This window comes from Tupaia chinensis, unplaced genomic scaffold (assembly GCF_000334495.1).
Source record: "Tupaia chinensis unplaced genomic scaffold, TupChi_1.0 Scaffold000216_1, whole genome shotgun sequence".
NCBI lineage: Eukaryota > Metazoa > Chordata > Mammalia > Scandentia > Tupaiidae > Tupaia > Tupaia belangeri.
In genome coordinates, this window is record NW_006159691.1 from 866705 (window position 1) to 879696 (window position 12992).

General features: G+C 53.5%; 1 protein-coding gene across 2 annotated transcripts in view; it reads right to left on the reverse strand.

Annotated features, from left to right (window-relative positions):
- Window positions 1-12992, reverse strand: part of GDAP1L1 (ganglioside induced differentiation associated protein 1 like 1) — a 31781-nt gene that overhangs the window by 13763 nt on the left and 5026 nt on the right. For both annotated transcript variants that reach the window (XR_001370332.2, XM_006147572.3), the window contains exons 2-5: window positions 7993-8185; window positions 6581-6754; window positions 2016-2113; window positions 1196-1310 (exon numbers count right to left, since the gene is read on the reverse strand). Coding sequence is in view for 1 of the 2 variants with exons in the window: in XM_006147572.3 (XP_006147634.1) it covers window positions 1196-1310; window positions 2016-2113; window positions 6581-6754; window positions 7993-8185 (580 nt within the window). In the remaining variant the exon portion in view is untranslated. The remainder of the gene's footprint in view (window positions 1-1195; window positions 1311-2015; window positions 2114-6580; window positions 6755-7992; window positions 8186-12992) is intronic.

Below are 12992 nucleotides of genomic sequence, written 5' to 3' on the forward strand. Positions count from 1 at the left end.
CGTGGTGTCGCATTAAATCAAAACATGCCGTTTTTTTTTTTTTTTTTTTTTTTTTTTTTTTTGTCCCAGAAAGAATGTAGCCAGCTACCTTCATCTGTATTCGGCACTTCAGGTCTCTGTGTGTCTGTGCTTACGGTGTCAGTTGTGAGATGCTGGGAAGGACGCTGGACTTCTGAAGAGGGAGCCTGTTCTTGCCCTAACCATGCCATTTAGGAGCTACATGACCTTGGGCAAGTCGGTGCGTCTCTCTGGGCCCATTTTCTAATCCGAAGAACGTGCATGGCATTATCTGTCGTGTATATCAAACTGGTCTGTGTCAGGCACAGTGCCTGATGGTGCCTAGGGGGCTGAGCTTTCATGAGACTCTATCAAGAGGGGATGAAGGTTTTCTGTTGTATTATTATCATTCCATTTTACAGATTAGGTGACTGACAGGGAAAGCACCTTGTGGGAGGTCACAATACCAGCAGCAAAGCTGACTACACTCATCTTTCTAGACACTGCTCTGCACCTCCCCACATGCACAGATGTGTGCGCAGGAAACCGTGACCGCAGCAGTGCGTGTTGCATGTGCCCCGTCGATTTCCATTGCTGAGGAGACAAGACTGACAGGATTCTTAAAACACAGAGGGATGGAAGGGTCCAAAGTGACATATGAAGAAGGGCTGTGGCCAAGATGGCATTGCAAAGGCAAAATGGTGCAGAGTGGTGTAGAGAGGATCCCAGAGGCTGATCAGCAGCAAAGCAAAGGTGTGGAAGTGGGAATGACACTGGCACGTCAGGGTCTAGAGACCCCCTTGAGAGCAGGAAGAGTCAAGGTCAGAAAGCCTGGCTGAGCTTGGGGCACCATGAAGGGACAAGGTGAGGTGGAATGTTGGGTAATCGTCATTCTATATGTACTACTTTGTGCAATGTCTCGACGGACCTCTGAGGTAGGTCCTATTACTACCCTCATTTTATGGATGGGAAGCCGAGATCCAGAGACAGGAGTGAGTACCTGACCCTACATCACTCGGCTAATAAATTAAAACTCGAACCTGAGTCTAGCTGACCCCACAGCCCATGACCCTAATCACCTGGAAGACCCTCTGAGATCTTTGGAGATAAAAAAAAAAAGAAAGAAAAAACCTAGATGAACAGGGACAGGGTGGGCAGAGTGGGCTGCAGCTCCCACCTACCCTGGGCTGGGACTCACCCTCATTCTCGAGCTTCCTCTTCTCCAGCTCTGCCTCGATCTGGTCCAGCACCATGGCCAGCTCCCCTAGGATCTTCTTCAAGTAGCTCACGTCATCGTGCTCCAAGATCTTGGCCTAAGGGCAGGACAGGCAGGACCCGAGAAACTCAGTTGTCCTCAGCAGAGCCAGGATGTCCAGATACTTCTGCAAGCCCAGCCCCCAAGCATCCCCAAGTGTAGGGTGCCCTACTATTACAAAGCCCTTCATTTGGAGCTTAGAGCAGCCCCACGAGCTTGACTGGCCTGTGCAGGTGCCTTTCGTGGGGCTGGTGCACTCATACACCCAGCTGCTGCGGGACTAGTTGCTGGCAGCTTGGCTCAGAAAGACTTGGGAGGTTATTCACACTCCCCCACCAAGCATCCGTAGTCAATGAAGCACTGATAAGGGGGTCTAAAGGCTGGCCCCTTGCCTCAAGGCAGACCAACTTTGTGAAGCTTCCTGTGGGACCACATGAGGCTTGGCCACATCGTCCTTTCTCTCCCTCCCATCCTTACTGGGTTCTCAGAACACTCCTTCAACACCTCCAAACCCAACAGCCTATCGGTTCACTGCCCTGCTTTCAGGGACACAAATTATGACATGAAGAAACTGAGGCCCCACCCCCAGGGTAGCTTGCCCAAGTTCAAACAGCCAGTAACTGGCAGAGGAGACAGGATTGGGGCAGCCAGCCAGTGGTTCTTCCATTTCGTGTCATCATGATCTTAGAGCCAGCTTCTCCTGGTCATCCCACTCCATGGAAGAGATAGTGGGAAAGAAATAATCCATGCCCGGAGCGCTCACCATGAGCTTCTTCTGTTTGGAAAGGTAGGGCTCGGAGAGCTGGGGTTCCTCTTCATGGTCCAATTTCATGAGGTCTGTGGTGGCGTTGGCTAAATGTCCTAAGTGGGGAGAGAGTAGAAAAGGTCCCATCCCTCTAACACCTGCTGCCTCCCCCACCCTCCCCTCACACAACTGAAGCAGGTTTCCCCAACACTGGTTGGGGGTAACAATACTGACAGTTAACACTCAGGAAGCCCCAGGGCCTGTGACGTGGGGTAGATGAGGCACTGCCCTGCCCTAGGCTCATGCTGGTGGGAGAAACCCACACACACCAAGAACTCAGGGCAGAACGTGATCTGTAATGAAGGTGAGCAGATGCTGGGGGCCCAGAGGGCTGCCTGCCCAGGACACGATGGTCAGGACATTTCATCAAAGAGGAGAAATTTCCCTTGGGAATGAGTAGGAGACATCAGAAAGGGACAGAACCCCAACTCTGGACCTCATCACTGTCCCTGCTTCACGTGCGCCTCCCCTGGCTTCTCCCCAGGCTGTGGCGTCCCTTTCCCATGCTAAGCCAAGCCAGGTGCCTACAGCTGTCCCCAGCTCTGCCCTGGGTCCCTTCCCACATTCAATCTGCCCCAGGTCTTGTGTATTCTTCCTTCTTCATATCTCTCACTTTTAACCTCCCCCCTCAACCTAGTAGTTGAGACCCCATTAAATTCTCACCTGGATTATTCCATTAGTCCTGCTATTCCATTAGCCCTGCCCCCCACCCAAGCCCTTCTCTCACCTCAAGCACAGACGTGCTCGTGCCACTCATTGTTTAGAACCATCCCTGGCTCCCCATTGCTTTCAGATGATGTCCGGGGTCCTCAGCTTGCCTTAAAGGAGCCTGCAGGATCCAGCCCTTCTCCCTCTCACTTACTCCACCTTCCACTGAGAGAACCCAGTTGTCCCTGTCCCCAGGTGGTACATTTCAGCCACTCTGAGCACTTGCTATTTCCCGAGTGCACCAGACCACTCCAAACCTCCAGCTCTTGTTTACACTACTTCCTTCTGGGATTGCCTTATCCTCTATTCTTAAAAACCTCTTTCTAGATGCAGTTGAAGATCACCCCCTCCTTGAACCCCTTCCTGATTCTTTTGGAGATCTGACCACTCAACGTCTTCATTCCCCAGTGTAAGCACTGTAGACTTCTGACGAAGAATGCAAACCCACCGTTCAGAGCTGCCATCCCACGAGTCCTTTAACCTTGTCGTGTGTGAAGAGGGTCCCCCTGGAGTTGTGCAGTGCCCAGCATGAACTACTTGCTGTCCATGGTCCGTTTGACACCAATGCGGTTATCTCTGGTCCTACGTGTCTCCCACCAGAATTTGAGCTTCCGGAGAGCAGTGACTGTGTCAGCGTCATTTCTATGCCTTTGTAACTCAGCACGGGCTCGGCACAGAGCAGAGGCTCAGTGAGTGTTGAAAGGATGAATGAATGAATGGGTGAACAAGCGACTGTAGCTGTTAAGCTTCTGTCCTCTGAGGTTTCACCATCCACCTCCTCTCCTGGCCTGAGTAAACACACTCCCAGCTCTTTCAGCTTCAGGGCTATATTAGGCTCGTTGATGTTTGATGAATGTGAAGGTCAAGTGCAACATCTCTCTTGCCGGTCACCTGAGGCTGCCCATGTAGCTCTCTTTAGACTCCAGGAGGGCAGGCCAGGCCAAGAGAAGACCTAGATCGTGGGGTCAGAGGATTCCGTTTCTGCTGAATTTTGATTCTGCCTCTTCTGCACCCCATGAGGTCCCTGCCTCTGCCTCCTGCTGGGCTAGAGCCCTGAAACGCTCTCTGCCTCTCGAAGGAGGGAGATGGCTGGGTTTTCTCTGGACTCCCGCTGCCTTCTAGGTACATTCAAATGACTCAAGACATGACTGGGAGAGCAGCTCCAGGCCCCAGAAGCACCCTGGGCTACCCCACCACCAGGCTAGGCCATGGTCATGGCTCACTTAGCTAATGGCCAGGGCCTCCTGAGTGCCTGTCCACTCTTCCCTTGCAGTGCCCAGCATGAACTACTTGCTGTCCATGGTCCGTTTGACACCAATGCGGTTATCTCTGGTCCTACGTGTCTCCCACCAGAATTTGAGCTTCCGGAGAGCAGTGACTGTGTCAGCGTCATTTCTATGCCTTTGTAACTCAGCACGGGCTCGGCACAGAGCAGAGGCTCAGTGAGTGTTGAAAGGATGAATGAATGAATGGGTGAACAAGCGACTGTAGCTGTTAAGCTTCTGTCCTCTGAGGTTTCACCATCCACCTCCTCTCCTGGCCTGAGTAAACACACTCCCAGCTCTTTCAGCTTCAGGGCTATATTAGGCTCGTTGATGTTTGATGAATGTGAAGGTCAAGTGCAACATCTCTCTTGCCGGTCACCTGAGGCTGCCCATGTAGCTCTCTTTAGACTCCAGGAGGGCAGGCCAGGCCAAGAGAAGACCTAGATCATGGGGTCAGAGGATTCCATTTCTGCTGAATTTTGTTGATTCTGCCTCTTCTGCACCCCATGAGGTCCCTGCCTCTGCCTCCTGCTGGGCTAGAGCCCTGAAACGCTCTCTGCCTCTCGAAGGAGGGAGATGGCTGGGTTTTCTCTGGACTCCCGCTGCCTTCTAGGTACATTCAAATGACTCAAGACATGACTGGGAGAGCAGCTCCAGGCCCCAGAAGCACCCTGGGCTACCCCACCACCAGGCTAGGCCATGGTCATGGCTCACTTAGCTAATGGCCAGGGCCTCCTGAGTGCCTGTCCACTCTTCCCTGGGGGGCATGATCTTTGTAGAAGGCAGGTCTGATTACTGTCTCTCTCGTGGCCTTTTTTTGGCAGACCTACTCCCACTGTCACCCCTGGGGTGACACTTCAACCACACTGAATTTCCTTTGCTTCCTCAAACACACCATGCCCTGTCCTATTCCAGAACCTGAAATGATTCTTTCTCTCCATCCTCATCCTTGGTTGTGGCTGCGTTTTGGAAGCCTTCTGTGACCCGAGAGGCCTCTACAGTCCCTCAGCCTCCATGTTGCCATGGCCAAAACACTGATTGGTAATAGATTTAAAAATTTTAAATTAACTTAAACATATTACACATGCATACTTATGAAAAATTCAAAGAATATTAAAGGGTGCACAGTGCAAGTCTTTCTCCTCTCCATCTGCAGTCCCTTAGTTCTGCTCCCCAAGGCCAGCACTAGAGGCGGCTTCTTGTGCATCCTTCCGGAATTACCCCTTGCATCGCAAGCGTCTGTAATCCATTTACCCCGCTTTGAAGCACATTCATGATAGCATAGGAGATGGTTTTCTTCCCTTGTCACATTTTTCCACTCACTAATATATCTTGGAGAACACCCCATATGCCTGGAACTTTCTAAAACATCTGGTTAGTATTCCATCTTGTGGAAGTGCCATAATTTATTTACCTGTCCCCATCTCATGCTCATCTCTGGGTTATTTCCAGAGATATTTCTTGCGGTTGCTAACTGTGCTGCAGTCAATATCTTTGTACATGTTCTTGGTGGACACATCCAAGTGTCGACTGCAGGATGATCTGCAGGGTCTGGGTGTTTGTAGCTGGTTGCCAGACTGCCCTCCTGAGAGGCTGTTCAAATGTACTTAATCCTGCACTGTAACTGCCTGGTTTCGTGTCTGCTCCTGCGGAACCATGACCCTGGGATGGCAGAAGCTATGTCTATCCCTATCTGCCCCCAGCTCCTTGCCCAGGGCCTCAGAAATATTTTGAATGGGAACCAGACAGTCTAGATAAGTCCTGAGTCTTATTCTAGGGGGCTAGCAAGGGACAGGACTGAGTTCCACAGTCTGATCTTCCTGCCTTTGAACCTCAGCCTCATTTCTGTGAGACGGTGGAAGTAGCCATTTATTGAGCAACTACTGTCACCCAAGGAGCTGGGTGTTGGTTATGGTGGGGACATCCAGGCTGGTGGTTTAGGACGGTACAAGAGCAACCTTGAACCAGAAATCAGACACTTCACTGGAGTGAAGTGGTCTTGCTACATCTGGGCTGCCTTCCTTGGTGACCCCAACCCTGAGGTCACTCGGTGCCCTTGCTTGCCAACCATAGCACTGACTGTCCCAGCTCCTCCTCAAGCCTTCCCCTGCTGTGGGAACTCCTGTGGAGTGGTTCCCCAGATCCCTGTGGACAAACGATCCTTGCAGGGCAGGCAGCCCTATAGCTTCTGTATGGGATAGTGGGACAAGAGCAGGGTGCAGGGGAGAGGAATGTGAGGGACAGGAGAGAAGTGGAGAGGCATTCATTAGAAACATGCTGGCTAAGATAAAAGGGAGGAGTTGGAGGGAAGAAAGCAAGCAAGTGGCAGGGGGAGAAAGAGAGAAAAAAAGATGGAGCAAGAGGTGCCAGAATGGGAGAAAGACTAGCAGAGTCAGAGACATTAGCCCAGGGACAGAGAGAGGCAGGGAGAGGGAGAAGGCGAGAGGGAGAGGAAGAAGAGAGACCCCAGGGTGGGAGGAAGAGGTGTGGGAAGGGGAGGGGGCTACAAAGGCCAGTAGCGAGGGGCTCGTGGAGCGCCCTGGCACTCACTGCGGATCTCAGCCGTGGCGTACTTGGGGATCATGGAGTCGGTGGTGAGCTCGGGGTGCAGGATGCAGCCGTGTGTGTAGGCGTCCATGGGCAGCGCGTCCAGCAGCTCGCGGTACTGCAGCACCCGTGCGTGCTGCGGGCTGCCTGCCTCGGGCATCAGGGCCACCACATGCTCTGCAGGGCACCGGCAGGGGCTGGACCAAGTCCGCAATGGGCCCTGCCTCAGCTCCCCACCCCCAGCCTCCCAGAACCCCGAGACATTGTGACCCAGAGGTGCCAGGCTTACCCCTTCCCGGGCCCACCTCCTTCCCAGGCCTTGGCTGACAGGGGGTCCTTGTGGTCAGGGCGGCTCCCTCTCTTCACCCGGCTCTGCCAGGCCGTCCTGCTGAGGGGCAGCCCCTCTCAACTTCAGACGTGTGCCAGGCGGAGGTTGGAGGCCCAGTTCCAAGGGAAGCTGGAGGCCTGCATGTCTAAAACTTAGGTCTCTTTGATGTTTACCCGTTGGCCGCTACAGCCCTAAGCTGCCAGGGACGTTTATGTCAATGACGCATCACCTAAGGGACGGTGGTCCCATACGATGATGTGTATTGCCCAGGGATGGCATAGCACAATGTCCTGCTCACGCGCATGTGCTGACGCTCACATGGGTGTGAGGACGCCGATGTGAGCCTGCCACGCTGCCAGTCACACAGCGCACCCGTCGTGCACGGCGCACATCCCTGGCCCACGATCCAGAAGTGACTGTTGCCGGTTTCTGTATTTACCAGACTGCTCTGGATGGTGGCTTTAGAGTGTGCTCCTTCTTATAGGAAAGTTTACCATGAAATGACAGCGTGCAGTCACAGCGGTGGCCGCAGCCTCATCTTGTCGCCTGCACCTCTGGACACCTCCTCTTTTCTCGGGCGTGCCACCCTCTCGTGTTGTGTTGTGAGTGTGGAGGGAAGTACTGGACCCTCTGGGATGTGCTGCACCCACAGGATCGCCAACCGGCATTTCTCGGGTATCGTGTGGTGAAGCAGCGTGAGACTAATCTGTACTCTGTCTACACAGCACATGCCTGGGCCCTGAATCCCTTTCAGCGGCTGTCTGGGCCCCTGAGGAAGAACACAGGGTTCTGAGGGCTTCTGGGGAGTCTGTGGCCTTAACTGTGTTGCCCAGATCTCGGGGGTTCGGGTCCTGCCCGTGCCCTGGGACCCTGTCTGTGGGGACCCGAGGGACTCCCGAGGACCCTTGGCTGTGCCTGCAGCTCTGTAGTGTTTGGGGAGCTGGGAGTCCTGTGGCTCCTTCTGGGGAGGTGTGCCTTGCCCAGGGCCCCGGTAGATTTCTCAGGCTTCCCCAGGTCCAGGACCCATCAGGGCCTGTGGGCCGTGGGGTCCGTGTCCCTGTGCAGGCCGGCTGGGGTGGTAGCCTACCTCCTGTGAAGGTGCGCTCCACGTAGTCGATGATCTGGTCGTAGTCACTGATGATGTTGTCGCGGTGGATGATGACGGGCACCTCCTCGCCCAGGTTGAGCCGCATGAACCATGGCTCCTTGTGCTCGCTCTGGGGCAGGCTCACGTCCCGCTCCTCGCAGGCCAGGCCCTTCTCGGCGATCACCAGCCGCACCTGCAGGCGCCAGGGTCAGAGCGGGGAAGGCGGGCAGACACAGGGGACACTCTGCCCGGGGTGGGGCGGGGCGTGCAGGGAGGGAGGTCAGGGTCACACACAGGAGGGGACACTTGCTTTCAGCCCATGCTTGGACACCTGGGGTCGGGGGTATATCTCCCAGGGGCATGTGCTTGTGGTGGGAGGAACACAGCCTACTCTGAGGACCAGGGCTAGAGTGGCCTGGTGGCTTCAGAGCTAGGTTTGGGATGGGCTTTCTGGCTGTGTCAGTGTGGGCGGGTCCCTTAAACTTCCTGGGATTTGCAAAATGGGACTGTTCACAGTTCCAGCCCACTGTCTGGTACATAGGGGCACTCAGTCCACGATTGTCACTGGCATGAACAGACACTCAGCCTGGCGTTAGCGGTGGACTTGGCCAGGGAGTTCACAGAAATTCAAATCATCATAATCAATAACTAAATGTCTTAAATCATTTGAGAAACAGAGTGACATGAGTAACAATTTGCCAATATCAGTTGGACCCTTTTTGCCCCCTAATTAGTTGCTCAGAATACAGAATAGCCTCCCAGAGAGGGCAGAATAAAATAGGTATCTCCCTGTGTTTGGGGTTTTTTTTAAGCTTATTTAGTCAATGAGTAAGAGAGACAGAGATAAAGAGAGACAGAGATACAGTGTCCTGACACCATGGTCCACCCCAGCCTCAGCCAGCCCAGATCATGGGCTCACATGCTTAGCATGCTCCAGGAGGTCTCCACACACAAAATGGCAGCCTCCCCTCATGGATCCGTCTTGCAGAGCATCGTGGTTTATAACTGTGCCACCATTCGGCCCATCTCCCTGTTTTTCTTGATGAAAAAACTAAAGCTCTGAGAGGGCAAGTAACTTACCTAAAGTCACACAGCAATATAGCGGTAGACTTAAAACTGAAAGCAACGGGGCCTGACTTCCAGACTAGTGCTGTCTGTCCTGAGGGCTTCTTCCAGGGAGCCTTGGGCCTGCCTCTTCTGAATCTTTCCTTATATCTCCAGGGAATTCCAAACAGCTGAGCTGGTAGAAGCTAAGAGAGCCTGGCGCCCAGGCAGGCATCTAACCCAGCCCTAAATTGCTGAACTAGAAAACGGTTAAAGACCCCCAGTCCTTTGCCCTCTGCCTGTGGACTGAGACTCAAGGCAGGATGGCATATCCGAAGTCCCTCCAAGAGGATGGCGAGGGACTCTTCCTGACGCTCCTCCCCACCTATGGCTCCAGGTCCTAGGAGAGAGGGCATCTCTGAGAGAGGCAAAGGCCTGCTCTGAGCACCAGTGTGCCCACGCACACCAGAGGTGGTAGCCCTGGGACTGGGCATCCCCAACCTCCCTCCTGCACCCAGGACGGCGGTGTAGTGTCCTTGGCAGGATTTGGGCTGTGGCCATTCCAGCGCTGGCACTTATGTGCCGGGCAACTTGGCTTCACAAGTGGCTTTACTTCTGGTTCCTCAGTTCCCCTTGTGACAGCAAGCCCCTCAGAGACTGTCGTGGGGATAAAACACATTAGGCCCTGTACTCCGATGCCTGGCACGCGGCAGGGGTGGGGTGTCTTACTGCTTGTCTTAGACAGGGTGGCAGGTAGACCTGGCCTCGAAGCCTCCCTCTACTGCGTGTGTGCTGAAGGACCCCGGGCGAGTCACTGAGCTCTCCGATCTCTAGTTGTGAAATGAGAAGTATCAGCTACTCCTTCGCAGCTGGTGTGAGGCTGAGATGGGTGATGTGGCTAGAGTCCCAGCCTAGGAGGTTAGTAAGTGGCTTCTAGCATCACTGTTATCACACACACACACACACACACACACACACACACACACACACACAGACTGCCCACACCGCTGGTGAGTGTCGCATAGTACTCCATGTCTCACCCTCAGAGCTGTGGGGTGGACTGTGGGGGAGATCCCTGAGCACCAGCCCTCACTCACAGGTCCATTAGCTCCATGGCCCACAAGCGGCTCATACAGGTGGGACCCACGGTGCAGGCGGAGTCCCTGGGCTGGGAGATAGGGACCCAGGTTCTCATCTGGACTTGCTGCAGCAGTGCTATGTGACCTCAGAGCTATCGCTGCCCTTTCTGAGCCTCCTTATCCTCCTCAGCAAAGCGAGGGGCCCAGACTATGTTCAGGGAGCCCTGCAGTCCCACTGTGAGCTGACACTGTAGTCAGGCCAGACAGGAGACGGCTGTCTCCACCTACCTCCTAGCCCGGGGAGGAAACTGCTGGGTCTGGAGAAAGGGAGGCGTGCTGCAGAAAGCGAGTGGCCTTGGGTGGCATCGGCTTGGGTCTGAGTGTGTGTAGGAGCGAGTAAGTGTGTGTGGGTATTTCTGGATGAGAGTACAAGTGATGTGGGTACTCACAGATTCTGTGTGTGCCTTTATGTGTGAGTGTGCCTTTGAGAGCGTGTGTGTACGTGTATGCTTGAGCCCACAGGTGGTGGAGAAGCCCAGGAGGAGCAGCCCTGTGATGGCCCTTGAGAACAGGCAAGGCTGGGGTGTGGAGCAAGACTACCCACTCTCCTAGTCCTGCCTGCCCTGCATCCTTCAGCCTTAGCCTCAGGTTTCTCCTGGCCACCCTGCCCTGACCAAGTGGGGACCTCAGAGCGGGCAGAAAGCAAGACCAAACCAGACCTCTGCCCCTGGCCAGTCCAGACACAGAGTCCTCCATCCTGGCAGGGCACCTTGTCTCAGGGACCACTTCCCAGGCTCTGCCCTGGGGTTCCCGCGAGGGCGGCAGGGCTGGCTGTTAGCTGGAAGGGGACTCTCTTTAGAGGCAATAATCCTGCCTGGAGCTGCCTCAGGGTCACTCTGGCAGGAGACTTTCACCTTTAGCTGAGCTGCAGGTCAGAGCCAGGTGCCATGCTGTGGGGGAAGGGGACTCCAAGAGGAAGCAGGCCCAAGGAAGGGCATGCAGCCACCAAGGCCATCTGCCATCTCTGCCTCCGGGAGTCTGGACCAGACTTAGGTGGGCCCCACTCAGCGAGGGTAAACATCAGCTGTCTCTGGGCAAACTACCTTCCCTGCAGATGCCCAAAGACCGCCAACTGGTGCTACATTGCCGTGGGTTAGGCACTGTCCCTCCTCATCTGCTCCTCGCTTATGTAATGAGCTGAGTTAACATCTCTGCCTAGCCGTTTAATTGCTGTGTGACCTTATAAAAGACTCTTAGAGTCTCTGAGCATCGGTTTGCTTATCACAAATGTGTGTGTGTGTTTTAAAGAGAAGTTTTAGGTTTGCAGAACCAATTAATATTTTTTATTTTCCAGCAGGTATTGTGGTGGTTGGGGCACTGGAATCCCACATAGTGAACCGCAATTCTAGTCCCAGACCTGACAGCTTAAAAATTACAACAAATAAATAGATAAATAAATAAACAGTGGCCGGCAGGTGCTATGGTGGTTAAGATGCTAGACTCCTACGTAGTAAACCGCAGTTCAAGTCCCGGACCCGGTGGCTTGAAATTCGTGCTGGGCATGTGTGTTTGTGTGGCCAAAATCCTGAGAGGAAAATGGAGAAGGGATTGTGGCATGGCCATCTCCACTGGGGAGTGATTTCTCGCTTTCTGTCTCTTTGCTTAGTGCATGTGCCTTCTAGCAAAAATCTCTCAATAAATAAATAAACAAATAAATGAAAGTTAAAGAAAATGTGCTACAGGGCACATGTGCATGCTGTAGAGAGACAGAGAAGGGGAGGTGAGAAAGCACCCACCACGGGGCATTGTCGTGCTGCACACCTTCTCCATTTCTCTCTCTCTCTCTTTTTCCCCCCTAGGATGTTGGGCATGCACACATGTCCCATCAGGTCTAGGCCTTGAACTGTGTAGTTGGCCAGGTGGGATCCAGCTGCCTTAACCACCACGCGATGACTGGCCCTGAATACCTTTTGTAAATGTCACACCTTACAGCTTAGAAATTCACCACTTTTCAACACTTATTTATTGAGCACCTACTATGTGCCAGGTCTTGTTCTAGGTGTTAGAGGCTCAGTCATGAACCAAACAAAGATCCCTGCCCTCAGGGAACTGACATTCTAGTGGGGGCAGACCTACTATAACAAGCAGTTAAAATGATACTATATGTTGGGGCCAGGGGATGCAGTGGTCATGCAATGCAACCCACATGGGAAAGGTTCTGAGTTTACATCCTGGGACCTCCCTGAGCAAGCTAGACACTATGGCCCCTGCGAATAGAACTGGGGGTGTGCTGTGATGTGGGGAGCCTGCTGGAAGTGCTCATCTCTCTCTTGTTCTCTAACGTAGCAGAGAAGGGGAATCAGGGTGCCAGATCCACAAGGGCAGGCCTCTCCGAGAAGGTGATATTTAATCAAAGGCTTGACCAAGGTGAGGGATTGACCCACAGAGGGACTTGGGAAAAGAGTTCCGGCCAGAGGGAACAGCCAGTGCAAAGGCTCTAAGATGGAAGGCATGTCAGACCTGTTGGAAAAACAGCAAGGAAGCCAGAACAGGTGGGCAGGAAGAAAGGAGGAGGAGACAAGGTCACGGAGCATCAGGTGTAGGGCCTTTGAGTGGAGACTTCCAGGCCATGAATAAATTCAGGGAGTCCTTGAACTGAGATGGGAAAATTACATGTTTATTTTCAGCAATCTGAAAACTGACATTTAGCAGCTTCCTGGATGATGAATGTAGGCGATAAGGGATGGTAGTGCTAGCTTCACTTCACGGTTGTGGCAGTTACCCCAAAACATCGTGAGCGCTCATCACGGTTGCAACACGACGGCAATGGCCAGACCTGCCACTAGGCTGTTACATAACGGGGTAACACAGAAACAA